This window comes from Tachyglossus aculeatus, chromosome 23, assembly GCF_015852505.1.
Source record: "Tachyglossus aculeatus isolate mTacAcu1 chromosome 23, mTacAcu1.pri, whole genome shotgun sequence".
Classification (NCBI taxonomy): Eukaryota; Metazoa; Chordata; class Mammalia; order Monotremata; family Tachyglossidae; genus Tachyglossus; species Tachyglossus aculeatus.
This window is the reverse complement of record NC_052088.1, coordinates 3,930,421-3,949,354: the sequence shown is the minus strand read 5'-3', so window position 1 is coordinate 3,949,354 and position 18,934 is coordinate 3,930,421. Positions and strand designations below refer to the sequence as shown.

Sequence of the window (18,934 nt, the reverse complement as noted above, 5' to 3'; positions counted from 1 at the left end):
GTAGCGGTTGAAGGGAGCAGGTACGATTGAAACTGATTGTGAGGAATTTTTGCTTGCTCTGGAGGGAAATGGAAAGCCAGTGGAGGTTTCTGAAGAATAGGGAAGTGAGTGCTGAGCAAATCTTGAAGGTGATCCACACAGCAGTATGTTGTATAGGTTAGAGTCTGGAAGAGGGGAGACCAGCGAGGAGGCTGATACAATAGCCTTGCTGTGCAGGGACCAGGGTTTAAGCTGATGTGGTAGCTGTTTTTGTGAAGATTAAGGGATGGATCTGGGCAATGTTGTCTGAGAAGAAAGAGCAGGGTTTGGCAGTAGACTAGATGGGACAACTGAAAGTCAGTGAGAAGTCAGCGGGGGCTTGGAAGTTATGGTTCCTGGGACAGAGGGTGGATATGGGAAAGCCAGGGGTTAAGATTAGTTGGGAAGGGAAAATGAACTCAGTTGGGCTTGAAGTGTTGTTGGGATAACCAAGTAGAGAGAGAGATCCTGGAGGCGGGGGCAAATGCAGGGTGGTAGCTTAGATGAGAGGTTGAGGCTGGAGAGCCAGATTTGGGAGTCACCTCCGTACAGTCTACGTAATAATAATAATAATAATGGCATTTATTAAGCACTTACTATGTGCAAAGCACTGTTCTAGGCACTGGGGAGGATACAGGGTGATTAGGATGTTCCATGTGGGGCTCACAATCTTAATCCCCATTTTACAGATGAGGGAACTGAGGCACAGAGAAGTTGGGTGACTTGCCCAAAGTCACACAGCTGAGAATTGGCAGAGACAGGATTCGAACGCATGACCTCTGACTCCAAAGCCCGGGCTCTTTCCACTGAGCCACGCTTATACATCTGTAGACTGTAAGCTCTTTGTGGGCAGAGATCATGGCCTACCAACTCTGTTACGTTGTACTTTCTCAAGCACTGAGAACAGTGCGGTGCTCACAGTATTCACTCAGTAAATATCATTGATCGGTAGTTGAAGCCATATTTAATGCTGATGTCCCCCAGAGAATGAGGGTGGAATGGGAAGATTGACACAGAACGGAGTCCTGGGGGATGCCCACAGTTAGAGGATGAGGTAGGCAAGGACCAGTGAATAAATCTGATAAATCCGGGCCATAGCGGGAGAACCATGTTAGTGGTATATCAGCAAAACGGAGACCTGATAGTATTTCAAGCAGGAGGCAGGGATTCAGTGTCAAAAGCAGCTGAAAGCTCAGGGAGGATTAGGATGGAAAAGAGAGAGCCCTTAGGAATCGGCTGTCAGGAACTTATTTTTTCTTTGTTTTGCTTTTTAATGGTATTGTTTAAGTACTTACCGTGTGCCAGGCACTGTACTAAGCACTGGGGTAGATACAAGGTAAAGCATTCATTCAGTCATATTTCTTGAATGCTTCCTATGTTCAGAGCACTGTACTAAGCACTTGGGAGATACAATATAACAGACACACTCCCTGCCCACAATGAGTTTACAGTCTAGAGGGGCACAATCCATGTCTCATATGGGGCTCACAGTACTAATCCCCATTTTGCAGATGAGATGACTGAGGCCCAGAGTTAAGTTCCCAAGGTCACACAGTAGACGTGTTGTCCTCAGTACCTCTGTGTTCCTCTCTAGACTGTAAGCTCTCTCTGAGCAGGGGATTTCCTTCAGCTGCATGAACAGAGGGGCGCAGGGAGGGGACTGCTGTCCCGTAAGGAAAAGGAGAAGAGAAACGAGGAGGAGGAGGTGGAGAGGGAAAGGAGAGGAGGAGAAGAAAAGAGGAAGAAGGGAGGGGAAGGTAAGAGGACACTTGAGTTTGTGCCTCTTGATTCTGTTGTAATCAATTCCTTCGCACAGGTTCTCGGACTTGACGTCTTTGTGACTGAGGCTCGTCGGTCGTTTTCCACAGGAGACTGTTTTTACTCTTCCAAGTACCTAGTGCAGTGCTCTGTGTAAAGCAGGCATGGGTACCAAGGACTTAGTCTACCTCAACATCACTGTCTCGCCTTTCTCCTTATGTGCAGTCAGCTCTTAGCTCATTGTCACCAGGCAGCTGGGTTGGAGACTTTCCGGTGCCTGTGGGGTGAACCATCCCCTTCTGTATCTGGTGCACCTCCCACTTGCCCTTCCCAACAAGCATCCCTCGGGGGACTTGCCTGGGGGTTTCTGGTGTTTCTGTTATCATCCCTGGTTTGTCTCACTGCCAGCCCCAGTGCCCGTGCTAGGCGCCCCTCCTGCCCACAGCAGCTCCGGCCCACCTGGCCTGCCTTCGGCGCAGCTGTTGGTCAGCACTAGGGCAGGAGGCACGAGCAGCTTTTGGCCGGCCCGATCCCTAAGGCCGGTGTCGACGTTGGGAACTCCACAGGTCTCTGGGGGTAGGAGGAGTGCTCTATGGCCCCCATCTTAGCTCTATCTCTGGACCCTTTCCTTCTCCAGTGGTTGGGGCTACCCATCTGGGCCCAAGAGCTTTGGGGTGAAGCTAGTAGTGTCACCTCTTCTTTAGTCCGTGGGGTCTTGGCCCACTTTGCCCCCATGATGTGGGCATCATGGTGAAGTTAGCAGGCAGAGCAAGCGCAGGTAGAAATCACCACCAAACTTGTCCCCAAGGCCAGATGTGGGTAGCTAAGGCATAGGTAAATCAAGTTTCACCGACTCATTCGCTGCTCATTGAGGCTTGTGGCTTGTTTACTAAAGTGTGCAGTCTTTACCAAGTGTGCTTTACTATACTAAGTTCTTGGGGAAAAAAATAGAAGAACTAAAGGACACAATCCCTACCCCTGAGAATCTTACAATAGAATGAGAGAGACGCTAAGCAAACAATAATCAATATACACTAATTAAAATGAGAAAATAACAATTAAAAGACGAAGTTAATAGAGGACGGATAAATACATGAGTGCTGAGAGAATGTATTGACCAGGAAAATGGGGAGATTAATCAGGGAAGGCCTCCTGGAGGAAGTGAGCCTTAAGGAGAGGAAGGATGTTATTTGGTAATATTGAGTTGTGTTTGGGGGGAGGGACATCCCAGTTGTGGAGAGGAAGACCGAGGTGATGGTTGGAGGTAGGAGAGTTGAGACTGGGGGAAATCGCTACATTTATCTGGGAAGAATGAAGAGCATGAGATGTGGGGGAAACAGAAGAGAGCTAATAGAAAAGGAGGAGCCAGCTGATGGAGAGTCTCAATGTCAATATCAGCAGTTTGGGTTTGTTTTTTTTTTATGAGGCAGTGGGGAGCCATGGGGAGTTTGGAAGAGGGGAGTGATGAGCTCAGTTTGGCGATTTAAAAGATGATATATGTAGCAAATGTAGGAAAGACTGAAGCAGGAAGACATCAGAGGCAGGGCAGGCCCAGAAGAGCAGCTTTCAGAGGGTGTTGGAAGAGTAGAAGATAAAGAGTGGGTCTGTGAAACATTACAGAGGAACCAAAGGGCCTGGCTGGACTGAGAGGCAGCTGAAATGTGGGAGGTAAAAGAGGAAGGCATCAAACTTGGCATCCAAGTTGCGAGCCTGGTGGTTGGGGAGAGGTAGGTTAAGGATAGGGTTTTGGAGGAAAGTAAAAGACTGCGGATGGCTCAGCATACCAGAGGGATTTCATGTCCACTCTCCATAGAAAAAGAACTACCAGGCAGGTGAGGAAATAGCTTCAAAAACCTCACTTAATCCCCCCTTATTTAATTTGGTCCTCATTAGTTCTCTGTATTCATTGTGTGCTCACAGGATGTGTCAGATGGAATTCACCTCAGCAGCTATGCCCAGGGCAAACACTTGGATCCGTTCCAGGCCTTCCTCCTCCTCTGGCACCTCCTTTGGCTACATTTTATTCTTCATTGCGGTTTTTAATCCTTTGTAAACCATAGGTGGTGTATTCAGACCTCCAACTTTGCGACTGCCACTTAGGAGTCAGGCAAAAGTGAAATTGGGTTTCTCACCCCCTGTCGTTACTGATGCTCTCATGAAGTTGCACCCCTCCCCAGCTAAAACTGGCAAGGCTATCTGACATCACTTATCCTCCCCTGAGATCTCAGGTTCTTAAAAGCCACCACTAATTCTGATTCCCTTGAGTACACATTTTCAGACTCTGAATAATAATTAATTATAGTAGGCATTAAGTGCTCACTATGTGCCAATCTCGCTACTAAGCACTGGGGTAGATAGAATATAATTAGGTCGGACTCAGTTCTTCTCTACATGGGGCTCACAGTCTGAGCGCTAGGATTTAATCCCCATTTTAAAGATGTGGAAACCGAGGCCTACAGCAGTTAAGTGACTTACCTGAGGTCACAGCAGACAAGTGGCAGAGCCAGGATTAGAATCCAGGTCCTCCGGCTCCCAAGCCCAGGCTCTTTCTACTAGGCCAACACTGCTTCTCAAGCCACAGAGTAAGTGGGAAGGTGTAAGGACTTCTAGTGGAGCCCTGGTCCTCTCCACCTTTGGTAGGGTTTTCCTCCTCTCCTGGATCTGACTTGGTCCTTCCCGTGCCGCACTCTTATTGATAATAATAATAATAGTAATAATTGTTATGGCACTTGTTAAGCACTTACTAAATGCCAAGAACTGTTCTAAGCGCCAGTGTAGATACAAGTTAATCAGGTTGGGCACGGTTCCTATCCCACAAGGGACTCAGACTCTTCTCTCCATTTCATAGATGAGGTAACTGAGGCACAGAGAAGCGAAATGACTGGCCCAAGGTCACGCAGGAGACACATGGCAGAGCCTGGATTAGAACCCAGGTCCTTCTGACTTCAAGGGCCGTGCTATATCCACTAGGCCACCCTGCTTCTCAGTACAGTATAGTACCACACAAGAGAATTAGCAGATATGTATCCTGCCCGTAATGAACATTCCTTTTGTTCCTCAGCTGGTCTCCTTCTCAGATCCGGTTCACCTCGGGAGTGCGGCCTCTCTGTTTCTCCCCTGCCGCCCCCGAGTTCCCCATATGCGCAGCTGGCTTTGGGCAGCACATTCCTGTGTGCGGCCCCTGGGCTAGCATCAGCGCCAACAAGCGCCTCGGGCTGCGGAAAACAAACACGACCCACAGGCCAAGGGCCTGGGTCAGCAGTGGGAGTTGGCATTTTAGTGAGGGAATAATAACCGTGTTAGAGCAAATGCTGGATAACCAAGGAGCGGACACAGAAACAACCAGAAACCAAAGAGAACTAACTGCTCTTCACTTCCTAGAAGAAATCCTGGCGATATGAAGAGCAGAAGGGACAGTGGGGCTTCGTGAGGAGAACCAAAAAAACAGGTTTCTAATCTCCAAACTGCTTTAATACCGTGTGTCACCGTTCCTTATTGTAGCATGAAACAATCTGGCTAACAGAACGATGACTACAGCTTCTCCCCAGACAAATAAACTTTCTGTTTCCAAGGAGGAAATATCGCTTTGGAGCTCCAAGTTTTTTCCTAATGAAGCCTTCAAATCCTGGCATGTTAGCCCCTATGTGATCATTGCTCCCAGACTTGTTGGGCTTAAAAATAAGACTGACTTTCTGTCTTTTTCTCAGAATTTCACGGTGATCTTAAGGATTGAGTTTATTTTGTGTCATACTCTCCCAAGGGCTTAGTAGAGTGCTCTGCACACAGTAAGCGCTCAGTGCATCCCGTTGTTTGAATGATGGGGTTTTGTGGTCCGGGAATAGAGCATGAAATTTCAGAGGAGTATTACAATGCTCTTTGTCTTTACAGGCTCATTCTGCAGCGAGAAAAGCACTTCCACTATCTGAAAAGAGGCCTGCGTCAGCTGACTGATGCCTACGAGGTAGGTATACAAGGCTGCAAGGAACTTTCAGGCCTGGATGTCATACCAAACATTACTGTCGTCCACTTGCTGTTCAGTTGCAAGCAAAGGAGACAGACGTGGCCTCCCCAGAGACTGTGGGCTGCAGGAGTTATGCATGGTGTTCATTAAATGTTCATAATGCACCCAGCGCTAGGTGAGGAACGTCAAATGTCAGACAGCTCTGGCTGGGAGGAGAGCACACCAGTCTGGCTTCAGTAAAGAAGTGCTCTACTCCTTCCGTGACCAGTTCCCGGGCTGTTCCTACAGCCTCCATCCTTCCCAATCCATTTTGAAGGACATTTTCCAGATGCCTGCCAGAGCAGGGTTCAGGACCACCACTAAGGACTAAAATGCGCCTCTCCTTCCCTCCTCCTCAGTGTCTAAAGGGACTTTCTGGCTGATGCCTTTAGGGCATTTTCTTACCTCTTTAGCTTGCCGTGGATAGAAGCTATATTAAATCCTGGGATAATGTGGGCTTGTTAAAGGAAATGTCCCATTCTCACACTCTCAGTGAGGAGCAACAACTCTTCCCTCAACCCGGCCCCCGTCATTGTACGGTTTCGGCCTGAGAGACTTTAGTATCTCCTTCCCCACTTAGGATGGCCAGTGCCCCCGGGCAGAAGGGTGACAGACTTTGGGACATGGGATGGGTCTCGAGAACCTGGCCCAGAAACCTCCTGGAGATCCCCCATTGGAGAGGGGATCGATGTAAACCTCTAAGGAGCTTTTGCTTGCACCTCTCCGGTCGCTCTCTCGGAAAAGCCTGCGGTCTAGGATCCTTGTAGGGGCCCCTTCCATCGCCCTTTCCTCTTGAATCCCGGACATTTCCTTTGCACCACCCCCTTGCTGAGAGGATTCCCCTCCCTGAGGTTCCCTGACACAGGAAGTGCCCCATACCCGGTTGTCCAGAGGCCTACTAACTTTCCTGCTCCTTGGCCTCCATGAAACCGTAGGCCTCCTGGCCCTAAGGTGAAATCCTTTATGATATTGTCCCTTTCTCACATAAAATAGTTGGAGCTGCTGAGTAAGGCCAAAGCTCAAATCACATGGTGTAGCCTGCCTTCATTCACTGATTCTCATCAATAGCATTGCCGCCCCGCTCTGGGCAAGCTGCCCGGAAGGAGACAGATGCTGCCTTGTCAGTGTGGGTCCCGGCATTTCTGAATAGGGGCTGTTTTTTCTTCCCTGCCTCTCACGCAGTGTCTGGATGCCAGCCGCCCCTGGCTCTGCTATTGGATCCTGCACAGTTTGGAGCTGCTCGATGAGCCCCTCCCAGAATCGGTGGCCTCAGAGTGAGTTTGGCCTGGTGCGGCGATGATTCCCCGGACGGTGCTGGAAGTCACTTGGCTCCGGGGTCCACGGCCCCGGGACGGGCAGCAGGGGCTGCGGGATGCGGGCGGCGGAGGGTGGGTAGATAGTGGGGAGGGGGGTTGGGCCATGGTGGGTCGGGCCATGGCGGGGGCAGCCCCTCTGACCTCAAGCCCCTCCCCAGCTCTTGTTGTCTGATGTCTTTCTAGTTGCCAGCAGCCCCACCTCTCCCAGTACACCCCATTCAGAGGCCCAGAGTCTCCGTGCAACCAGACTCTTTGTCTGCAGCTGACCCCCAAACACCCTTCACACCCTGAAAGTCTGCTCGCTTACCACCAATCCCCCTCCCCAACCAAAGCCCACTTGCCTACCAGGGTGGAAGGGTAGGGTGACAAGAATGAGGGGAAGAGTGGGGAGGCAGCATTCTGGTTAGTAATTTTTTTTTTTACTTGCAGAACTGTTTGGGGACTCTTAATAACTATATTTTAAGTGTGGGGATTTTTCTTTTTAATAGCCTGAGTGCCTGGTGAAACTCTCACTCACAGTGATCTAAAATGTCCACGTTTAGGCAGCCTTTTGATCTCTAATCTGCTGTTTAGAAATACTTGGGAGATGCAGAAGGAGGGTTCTGGGCTTTGTGGCTTTGTTACTTTACCTGTTTGTAAGTTCCTTGAGCATCATGAGCACCTGCTGTGGCCTCTTGCGGGGGGGAGTCACTGCTTCATTGGTCAACAGGGCCTTCTGGGGCTGTGGCTTCTTTTGGGAGGTACACGCACTCCTCTAGGGAGCTCTCTAGGAACCCTCCAGGGTGACAGGGTTTCCCGTCAGGAATGATGGATGAGTTTTGATCCTGAGACTTGGGGATCGAGAGGCTGCAGAGAGGAACTGTGCACAACACCACTCGCACTTCTGGTATGCCAGATGTTTTCTAGTTGGCAACCAGCAAGTAGGCTGGCAGGGGTAAAGTCTGCCCCCACAGAAACCCGCAGACGGGTCGGGTGGGATTAACCCAAAGGCAGTCTTTGTACCCAATGATATGTTTCTGATAGAGGAGGCGGGGGGGTATCATGAGACTTGGTTCTAGTCCCAGCTCTACCACTGGTTGACAGTGTGACCTTGGGTAAGTCACTTTAACCTCTCTCTGCTTCAGATGCTACTCCCTATCTCATAGGAATATTGTGAGAATAAAAGACGTGATGTGAAAGCCCTTTGGGAAAATAAATGTGCTCTGCAGTTAATCACCGACATTTATTGAGTGCTTAATGTGTACAGAGCACTGTACTAAATGCTTGGGAAAGCCCAATACAAAAAAAGTAGCTCACAAGGAGCTTAGAGTCTACATTGTTGACAAACTCCTAAGCATTAGGCTTCTTCTTGCTGTGACACTGGGAAGAAAGGAAGATAAGTTCAATAATATTGTCAGCCCCAGACACAGAGTTGGGTTTCTTGGATCCGCTAGAGAATAGTGGAAGGTGCGGAGCTGGCTTCTCAACAACCTCCACTTAATCGCTCTTTGACTGTTACTATTTGCATCTTGTGGACAAACATTCTGCTGCCCACTCTCAAGCCCCTTTAGGGTGACTGAGTTGTAACTGGGTGAATCTTCCTCTGTGATCCGGGCAGGATGTAACCTTTTTCTCCGAGGAAAAGCATGCCATTATTTATATTCCGAGAAGAGGCTTGGGAGGCTGTCTTCGGGGATTGGAAGATGAGGGTCAGAATTAGGAATTGGGCATGAAGCCGAGGCCGGCTTGGGGAGAATGCGATGAGGAATGGCAGATGAGTCTGTATCCTCGAGGCTCCTGGGAACAGGACTCGGGGGCGGGAGAAGGCTCTCGGATAAAATTTGTTTCCATGCAGCACATCCGGCAGGCGCTCCACCAAGGGTCACACTGTAATGCCACTGGAGTAGAAGGGCGCATTGTTTCATTCATTCTGCTCAACAATAATCTCTCATTTTTGCTTCCTGGGCCGAGTGTCTTGTGATGAACGTGGTTGGTGGGGATGGTGAGGAATTGGGCTTCTTAACCCACTGTGGTCTTCTTAACCCCCTTTTGCATCCCTTCTAAAGACGGAGGAAACTCTGTCTCCTCACCACCAGGATGGAAGAGCCCATATTGGTTCTGACCATGAGCGAGGAATTGGCGCACGTTTTCTGAGGAACAGGATTTAATTGTGCAAAGAAAGGCATATATGACTTTTATTTTAAGTGATCAGCTGGGAGCTTTCGTTTTAAAAGCAGCAGGGACATCTTTTCTATCTACAGGGACCCCTCGCTATATAGAGCCCGTTAGACACTTTTTTGTAGCAGTACCATTAAACTTTATGCCAATATTTCTTACAATGCTTCATGGTAGTACTAGGATTAATAATAATAATAATAATAATAATAATAATAATATAGTAATAATAATAATGATACTGTGTGCCAAGCATCATTCTAAAGTGATACAAGATAATCAGATTGGAAACAGCCCCTGTCCCAGTCTAAGCAATCATTGGTGTAAATTGAACACTTATTCTGTGCAGAGCACTGTTATAAGTGCTTCGGAGAGTACAGTACAAGATAAATTAGCAGACACGTTCTCTGTCCCTAACGAGCTTACGGTCTAAGTAGGTAGTTGTGCTGTTCGTGCACCCTGAGCAACACGCATGCGGTATGTGTATGTAATTGTTTAAATTCGCAATCTTTTATCACAGCTATACTGCCACTTACTCCTGTAAGTTAATAATGTTAACTTTATTGTGTTCCTTAACATCGTTTTTTAACATATTTAGCTTATTTGAATCAACTTGGGGGATCTGGAAGCATTCGCAACCTTCCATCATTTCCCATGGAAACCTATATTCTTTTAGTATTCTTTCCTTTAGTACTCTATTTGATGGAACTAATTAAGAGTGCTAATCATAGAATATCAGTATACAGTGGGGAGTGTCTCCAACCAGTACGGCCATGCCTAGGGATTCAAGCTTTGGGGCGGCGGTCCCAGAAAACCATTGCCTGGGGGGGGGTCTGGGTATAGGTTTGGGGGCGAGGAGGAGGGTGTTACAGGCACCCCTCCCGTCCTGCTTCTCACCCCAACCGAACTGCCTGCCCCAGTCATCCTAAGACTCTCTGAGAAGGAGCCAGTTACAAGCTGCCCCGCTTCCTCTTACTTGCCATCAGTTGAAAGAACAAGGGCCTGGGAATCGGAGGACTTGGGTTCTATTTCCAGCTCTCCCATCTGCTTGGGGCAAGTCAGTTAACTTCTTTGGGCCTCAGTTTCCTCATCTGCAAAAAATGGGTTGAAAGTCCTGTTCTCTCTCTTATTCATTCATTCATTCAATCGTGTTTATTGAGTGCTTACTGTGTGCAGAGCACTGTACTAAGCACTTGGGAGGTACAAGTTGGCAACATATAGAGACAGTCCCTACCCAACAGCGGGCTCACAGTCTAGAAGGGGGAGACAGACAACAAAACAAAACATATTAACAAAATAAAATAAATGGAATAGTAAATATGTACAAGTAAAATAAATAGAGTAATCAATCTGTACAAACATATATACAGGTGCTGTGGGGAGAGGAAGGAGGGGGCTCAGTCTGGGAAGGCCTCCTGGAGGAGGTGAGCTCTCAGTAGGGCTTTGAAGGGAGGAAGAGGGCTAGCTTGGCGGATGTGCGGAGGGAGGGCATTCCAGGCCGGGGGAGGACGTGGGCGGGGGGTCGACGGAGGGATAGGCGGGAATGAGGCACAGTGAGGAGGTGAGCGGCAGAGGAGCTGAAGGTGCGGGCTGGGCTGGAGAAGGAAAGAAGGGAGGTGAGGTCGGAGGGGGCGAGGGGATGGACAGCCTTGAAGCCGAGAGTGAGGAATTTTTGCCTGATGCATAGGTTGACTGGTAGCCCCTGGAGATTTTTGAGGAGGGGAGTAACATGCCCAGAGCGTTTCTGCGCAAAGATGATCCGGGCAGCGGCGTGAAGTATGGATTGAAGTGGAGAGAGACAGCAGGATGGGAGATGAGAGAGAAGGCCGATGCAGTAATCCAGTCAGGATAGGATGAGAGCTTGAACGAGCAGGGTAGCGGTTTGGATGGAGAGGAAGGGGCGGATCTTGGCGATGTTGCAGAGGTGAGACCGGCAGGTTTTGGTGATGGATTGGATGTGAGGGGTGAACGAGAGAGCAGACTGTGAGCCCCTTGTGGGACACGGACTGTGTCCGATATGATTATCTTGTTCCTACCCCAGGGTTTAGAGTAGCATTTGCCACATAGTATGGGTTTAATAAATACTATTATTGTTATTATTATTATTATTATTATTATTATTATTATTATTATTATCATCAACTCTTGCTCCAGTTCCTGCAGGAGCAGGAAGGAGTTAAGTCCCTGGTCAGGGGAATATAGGCAGGTTATCAGTCTTCCCTGCCCTCTTTACCTACTGGACACTGAAGCAAACCTAGAAGCCGGGTTGGCAGGGGTTGGTAAAGGAGGGGGAGACACCAGACCTTCTTTAGTCAACTGGCCACTTCATTCGTTCAGTCGTATTTTCTGAGTACCTACTGTGTGCAAAGCACTGTACTAAGCAGTTTGATCAACAATCAGCAACAACAGACATAGTCCCTGTCCATGAGTTCACTTACCACATTTGATCAATCAATCCATGGAATTTATTGAGTACTTATTGTGCAGAGTACTGTACCAGGTGCTTGGGAGAGTACCATATCATCATCATCATCATCAATCGTATTTATTGAGCGCTTACTATATGCAGAGCACTGTACTAAGCGCTTGGGAAGTACAAATTGGCAACATATAGAGACAGTCCCTACCCAACAGTAGGCTCACAGTCTAAAAGGGGGAGGCAGAGAACAAAACCAAACATACTAACAAAATAAAATAAATAGAATAGAGATGTACAAATAAAATAAATAAATAAATAAATAGAGTAAAAAATATGTACAAACATATATACATATATACAGGCAAAATATAATATTATATTATATAATATTATACCATATAATATAGTGTCTGCAGGGAGAGACAGGCATAAAAATAAATTACAAATAAAGTTAGCTCTTTTGCAGGCTGACAAGAGGGAGAATAAGGGAAGGCTTAAACTATGAAGGTGCACCACTTCCACCATGGCTTCTTCCTGATTCTGGGCCATCCACCAGTATTCATTCAAACGTATTTATTGAGCGCTTACTGTTAGTAACCCCCACATATCTCTGGTCTCGGGGTCACAGCACTCCAGGAGGTTACTACCAGTGTCTGGGGCTGAACCAGAGCAAGGAGCATTATAGGGTGGGGGCGAGTCACCTAAAGCCAACTCAGATGGGACTGATGAGAGAGATGAAATTGGCTGGGCTGGGCAGGATCAATCAATCAATCGTATTGAGCGCTTACTGTGTGCAGAGCACTGTACTAAGCACTTGGGAAGTACAAGTTGGCAACATATAGAGACAGTCCCTACCCAACAGTGGGCTAACAGTCTAGAAGGGAGAGACAGAGAACAAAACAAAACATATTAACAAAATAAAATAAATAGAATAGATATGTACAAGTAAAATAAATAAATAAATAGAGTAATAAATACGTTCAAATATATACATATATACAGGTGCTGTGGGGAAGGGAAGGAGGGAAGGTGGGGGAGCGGAGGGGGGAGGAGGGGGAGAGGAAGGGGGGGGGCTCTGTCTGGGAAGGCCTCCTGGAGGAGGTGAGCTCTCAGTAGGGCCTTGAAAGGAGGAAGAGAGCTAGCTTGGCAGATGTTGGGAGGGAGGGCATTCCAGGCAAGGGAGATGATGTGGGCCGGGGGTCGACGGTGGGACAGGCGAGAACGAGGCACAGTGAGGAGATTAGCGGCAGGGAAGTGGAGGGTGCGGGCTGGGCTGGAGAAGGAGAGAAGGGAGTTGAGGTAGGAGGGGGCGAGGTGATGGACAGCCTTGAAGCCGAGGGTGAGGAGTTTCTGCCTGATGCGCAGGTTGATTGGTAGCCACTGGAGATTTTTGAGGAGGGGAGTAACATGCCCAGAGCGTTTCTGGACAAAGACAATCCGGGCAGCGGCGTGAAGTATGGATTGAAGTGGGGAGAGACAAGAGGATGGGAGATCAGAGAGAAGGCTGATGCGGTAGTCCAGACGGGATAGGATGAAAGCTTGAACGAGCAGGGTAGCGGTTTGGATGGAGAGGAAAGGGGGGATCTTGGCAAGGTTGCGGAGCTGAGACCAGTAGGTTTTGGTGACGGCTTGGATGTGAGGGGTGAACGAGAGAGCGGAGTCGAGGATGACACCAAGGTTGCGGGCTGTGAGACGGGAAGGATGGTAGTGCCGTCAACAGTGATGGGAAAGTCAGGGAGAGGACAGGGTTTGGGAGGGAAGATAAGGAGTTCAGTCTTGGACATGTTGAGTTTTAGGTGGCGGGCAGACATCCAGATGGAGATGTCCTGAAGGCAGGAGGAGATGCGAGCCTGGAGGGAGGGGGAGAGAGCAGGGGCAGAGATGTAGATTTGGGTGTCATCAGCGTCGAGATGATAGTTGAAGCCGTAGGAGCGAATGAGGTCACCAAGGGAGTGAGTGTAGATTGCGAACAGAAGGGGACCAAGAACTGAACCTTGAGGAACCTCCACAGTAAGGGGATGGGAGGGGGAGGAGGAGCCTGCAAAAGAGACTGAGAATGAACGACCGGAGAGATAAGAGGAGAACCAGGAGAGGACAGAGTCTGTGAAGCCAAGGTTGGATAGCGTGTTGAGGAGAAGGGGGTGGTCCACAGTGTTGAAGGCAGCTGAGAGATTGAGGAGGATTAGGATAGAGTAGGAGCCGTTGGATTTGGCAAGCAGGAGGTCATTGGTGACCTTTGAGAGGGCAATTTCCGTGGAATGTAGGGGACGGAAACCAGACTGGAGGAGGTCAAGGAGACAGTTGGTGTTGAGGAATTCGAGGCAGTGTGTGTAGACGACTCGTTCAAGGAGTTTGGAAAGCAATGGTAGGAGGGAGATGGGGCAATGACTAGAAGGAGAGGTGGGGTCAAGAGAGGGTTTTTTTAGGATGGGAGAGACATGGGCATGTTTGAAGGCAGAGGGGATGTAACCAGTGGAGAGTGAGTGGTTGAAGATGGAAGTTAAGGAGGGGAGAAGGGATGGAGTGAGAGATTTCATGAGATGAGAGGGAATGGGGTCAGAAGCACAGGTGGCGAGTAGCACTTGCAGGGAGGGAGGAGAGCTCCTCTGAGGATACTGCTGGGAAGGATGGGAGAGTAGCAGAGAGTGTTGAGAGCCGGGGGGTTGGAGAAGGTGGGGGAGTGACTTTGGGGAGGTCAGACCTGATGGATTTAATCTTATTAATGAAGTAGGAGGCCAGATCGTTGGGGGTGAGGGAATGAGGAGGGGAAGGAACCGGAGACCTGAGAAGGGAGTTGAATGTACGGAAGAGCTGATGGGGATGATGGGCATGGGTGTCAATAAGGGAGGAGAAATAGTTTTGTCTGGCAGAGGAGAAGGCTGAGTTAAGGCAGGAAAGGATAAACTTGAAGTGAACGAGGTTGGCATGGTGTTTAGACTTTCGCCAGCAGCGTTCGGCAGCTCGAGCATAAGAGCGAAGGAGGCGGACAGTGGCAATGATCCAGGGCTGTGGGTTAGTGGTACGAGAGCGGGGAAGGGAAAGGGGAGCGAGTGAGTCTAGCTGAGCAGAAAGGGTAGAGTTGAGAGCAGTAATCTGATCATCAAAATTGGGTAGAGAGGAGAGGGAGGCGAGGTGGGGAGTGAGGCACTCAGAAAGATGGATGGGGGTCAAAGAGAGCGGAGATCTCTATGAGGGAGTAATATGGATTTACAGGGGAAAGGAGTGTGAGTGAGGAGGCAGGTGAGAAGATTATGATCAGAGAGAGGGATTTCAGAGTTGGTGAGGGTGGACACAGTGCAGTGGTAGGAGATGATGAGGTCGAGGGTATGACCAAGTTGGTGAGTGGGCGAGGTGGGGTGGAGGAAGAGGTTGGCAGCGTCAAGGAGAGATAGAAGGCGGGCGGAAGAGGAGTCACCAGGGATATCCATGTGGATGTTGAAGTCTCCGAGGATCAGAGTGGGCATGGAAAAGGAGAGAAGGAAGGTGAGGAAGGGGTCAAAATCGTTAAAGAAATTGGAGGTGGGGCCGGGGGAGCGGTAGATGACGGCTACAAGAATCTGGAGGGGGTGGGAGAGGGAATAATGTGGCCGGCCTGCAGACTACGTGGCCCTTCCCGGCAGCGGACACTTCTGAAGGAAGTTAGCCCTCAGAGAGCAAAATCAAAGGGCAGGTTAGAGGACTACAAAGAGACAAGCCAGCAGTTCTGGATAATTAAAAAAAAATTGAACCCTAAGGAAAAACAAAAATAACAAGTTTGGCAGGTACCGAATATTCAGGACCTCTGGAGGAGGCACCGAGTGACTCCTGCGAATCTCTGGATTCTTTGAGAGTTTGAAAGCTTTTCTTGTTGGCCCACTGGGGCTTTTTCCAGAATTCCAACCACATCTTCCCTGAGAGAATGTTTGCTTCTCCCTGTGGGTTTCTTTTGGTATGGGGAAGTCTTGCCTCAAGTATGGAAGCAGGGGGAAGGTGTAGTCCCCCTGGGATCCCGTAACAAGGAAGCACCCAGGCGCGGGTGTCTCTTTCCCTTCTCTTCTATTTGTGAGGATGGGTATGCTTCAGGGAGGGAACAGAGGGACAGTAGGTGCCCACAATGCTCTGCATAGAGTAGCAGCGTGGCTTAGTGGAAAGAGCACGGGCTTGGGAGTCTGAGGTCGTGGGTTCCAATCCCGACCCCGCCACTTATCAACTGGGTGACTTTGGGCAAGTCGCTTCACTTCTGGGCCTCGGTTACCTCATCTGTAAAATGGGGATGAAGACTATGAGCCCCCCGTGGGACAACCTGATTACCTTGTCTCTACCCCAGTGCTTAGAACAGTGCTTGGCACAGAGTAAGCGCTCAACAAATACCATCATTATTATTATTATTAAGCACTTCCTACTACTACTTGTACTGTGTTCTGAGTCTGATAGGGCTTTAACCTGGCCCTGAGGGCAGAGGTAGCAGAGCCTAGTGGAAAGAGCACGGGACTGGGAATAGGAAAGCCAGGTTCAAATTCCCGCATCAAGGCTTGCCTACTGTGTGATTGAGCAAACCACTTAACCTCTCTGGGTCTCAGGGCTCTCATGGATTAGGTAGATTGGGAGTCCCATGTGGGACAGGGATTGGGTTACCATTGGCTTCAAAGCCCGCAGCCCACACAGTTTGTTCCTCTAATTATAACCTTCTCACTATACCTCTATCTCGTCTATCTCACTGCTGACCTGTAGCCCACATCAGTCAATCAATCAATCAATCAATCATTCGTATTTATTGAGCACGTACTGTGTGCAGAGCACTGTACTAAGCGCTTGGGAAGTACAAGTTGGCAACATATAGAGACAGTCCCTACCCAACAGTGGGCTCACAGTCTAGAAGGGGGAGACAGAGAACAAAACCAAACATATTAACAAAATAAAATAAATAGAATAGAAATGTACAAGTAAAATAAATAAATAAATAGAGTAATAAATATGTACAAACATATATACATATATACAGGTGCTGTGGGGAAGGGAAGGAGGTAAGATGGGGGGATGGAGAGGGGGACAAGGGGGAGAGGAAGGAAGGGGCTCAGTCTAGGAAGGCCTCCTGGAGGAGGTGAGCTGTCAGTAGGGCCTTGAAGGAAGGAAGAGAACTAGCTTGGCGGATGGGCAGAGGGAGGGCATTCCAGGCCCGGGGGATGATGTGGGCCGGGGGTCGACGGCGGGACAGGCGAGAATGAGGCACGGTGAGGAGATTAGTGGCAGAGGAGCTGAGGGTGCGGGCTGGGCTGGAGAAGGAGAGAAGGGAGGTGAGGTAGGAGGGGGCGAGGGGATGGAGAGCCTTGAAGCCCAGGGTGAGGAGTTTCTGCCTGATGTGCAGATTGATTGGTAGCCACTGGAGATTTTTGAGGAGGGGAGTAACATGCCCAGAGCGTTTCTGGACAAAGACAAGCTGGGCAGCAGCACTCATCCTCCCTCTGGCCTGGAACACCTTCCCTCCTCATATCCTACAGATAATTTCTCTCCCCCACTTCAAAACTTTATAGAAGGCCCATCTCCTCCAAGAAGCCTTCCCTGACTAAGCCCTCCTCTCCTCTTCTCCCACTCCCTTCTGCACCACTCTTACTTGCTCCTTCATTCTTCTCTCCCATCCCACAGCACATATGTATATATCTGTAATTTACTTATTCATTTATCTATTTATATTAATGTCTGTCTCCCCCTCTAGACTGTGAGCTCATTGTGGGCAGGAATGTGTTTGTTGTTATAGCGTACTCTCCTAAGCACTTAGTACAGTGCTTTGTGCACAGTAAGCACTCAGTATGATTGAAAATGAACATGGATCCAGTCTCATAATTTGGTTTCTACCCAAGCATGTGAAACATAATAAGTCATAATAAGTCAGCCATAGTGATTGGTAAAAAGGAAAAAGAAAATGTTGTTTGGTTGCTAAAAGGGCGTTCATTGCCACCTGGGGAGTGATGTGCAGGGGTTGGGGGCAGGTGGAGTTGGGCTCCGAGAAGGCTATCACTTCAGCGGCCTAGTTGAGGGAGGGAGGCAGGAGCCATTTCCTTTTGTTTCCTGATTCACTGAATGACCGGCGTCCTCGGTGCTCTCCTGCAGAACCGTCCCCAGCTTCAGGTATGAATCTTCTGCTCCCATGGCTTCAACTACCATCTTTACACAGATGATTCCCAAATTTTTCCCTCCCATCCTGACCTCTTTCCTTCCCTGCCATCTCGCATTTCTTGCTGCCTTCAGGACATCTGAATCTGAACGTCCCACTGAAACCTACAGCTAAACATGTCCAAAACAGAACTCCTTGTCTTCCCACCCATGAGAAGCAGCATGGCTTAGTGGCAGGAGACCGGGCTTCAGAGTCAGAGGTCGTGGGTTCTAATCCCAGCTCCGCCCTTTGTCAGCTGTGTGACTTTGGGCAAGTCACTTCACTTCTGTGTGCCTCAGTTACCTCATCTATAAAAGGGGGATTAAGACTGTGAGTCCTACGAGGGACAACCTGATCACCTCGTATCTACCCCAGTGCTTAGAAAAGTGCTTGGCACATAGCGCTTAACAAATCCCATCATCATCATCGTCATCACCCAGACCCTGTCCTCCTGTCTTTCCCATCACTGTAGATAATACCACTCTACCTCACAAGCCCCTAACCTTGGCGTTACCCTCAACTCTCATACAAATCGTGTATTCAGTCTGTCACCAGTCTACCTTCACATGGTTAAAATCCTCCCTTTTCCTTTCCATACTGCTGCTAGGCAGATCCAAGCACTCATCCTATCCTGCCTTGATTACTGCATCTGCCTCCTCACTGACCTCCCTTGCCTACTGTCTCTTCCCACTCCAGTCCATCCTTCACTCTGCTGCTCATCATTTTTCTAAAAAAAGCTCAGTGCACGTCTCCCCACTGCTCAAAAATCCTCCAATTGTTGCCCGCCCACCTCCGCATCCAGCAGAAGCTCCTTACCATCATCTTCATAGCACTCAATCAGCTCTCCCCCGCTTCACTTATCTCGCTGATATACTACCGGTCAGCCTGCACACTTAGCTCCTCTAGCATCAGCTCACTCGCTGTGCCTTGTCTATCTCTCCAGCTCCTTGCCTGTGTCCCGCTTCTAGTCTGGAACTCCCTCCCACTTCATAATAATAATTTTTGTGGTATTTCTTTAAGTGCTTACTGGACTAAACGCTGAGTGGATGCAAGCAGATCGGGTTGGACACAGTCCCTGTCCCATGTGGGGCTTATAGTCTCCATCCCCATTTTTACAGATGAGGTATCTGAGGCCCAGA

At 49.0% G+C, this 18,934-nt stretch overlaps 1 protein-coding gene across 1 annotated transcript in view; it reads left to right on the top strand.

Annotated features, from left to right (window-relative positions):
• FNTB (farnesyltransferase, CAAX box, beta) overlaps positions 1-18,934 on the top strand; it is a 117,691-nt gene that overhangs the window by 52,441 nt on the left and 46,316 nt on the right. The window contains exons 6-7 of the mRNA XM_038765432.1: positions 5,665-5,737; positions 6,959-7,050. Of these exons, the coding sequence (XP_038621360.1) occupies positions 5,665-5,737; positions 6,959-7,050 (165 nt within the window). The remainder of the gene's footprint in view (positions 1-5,664; positions 5,738-6,958; positions 7,051-18,934) is intronic.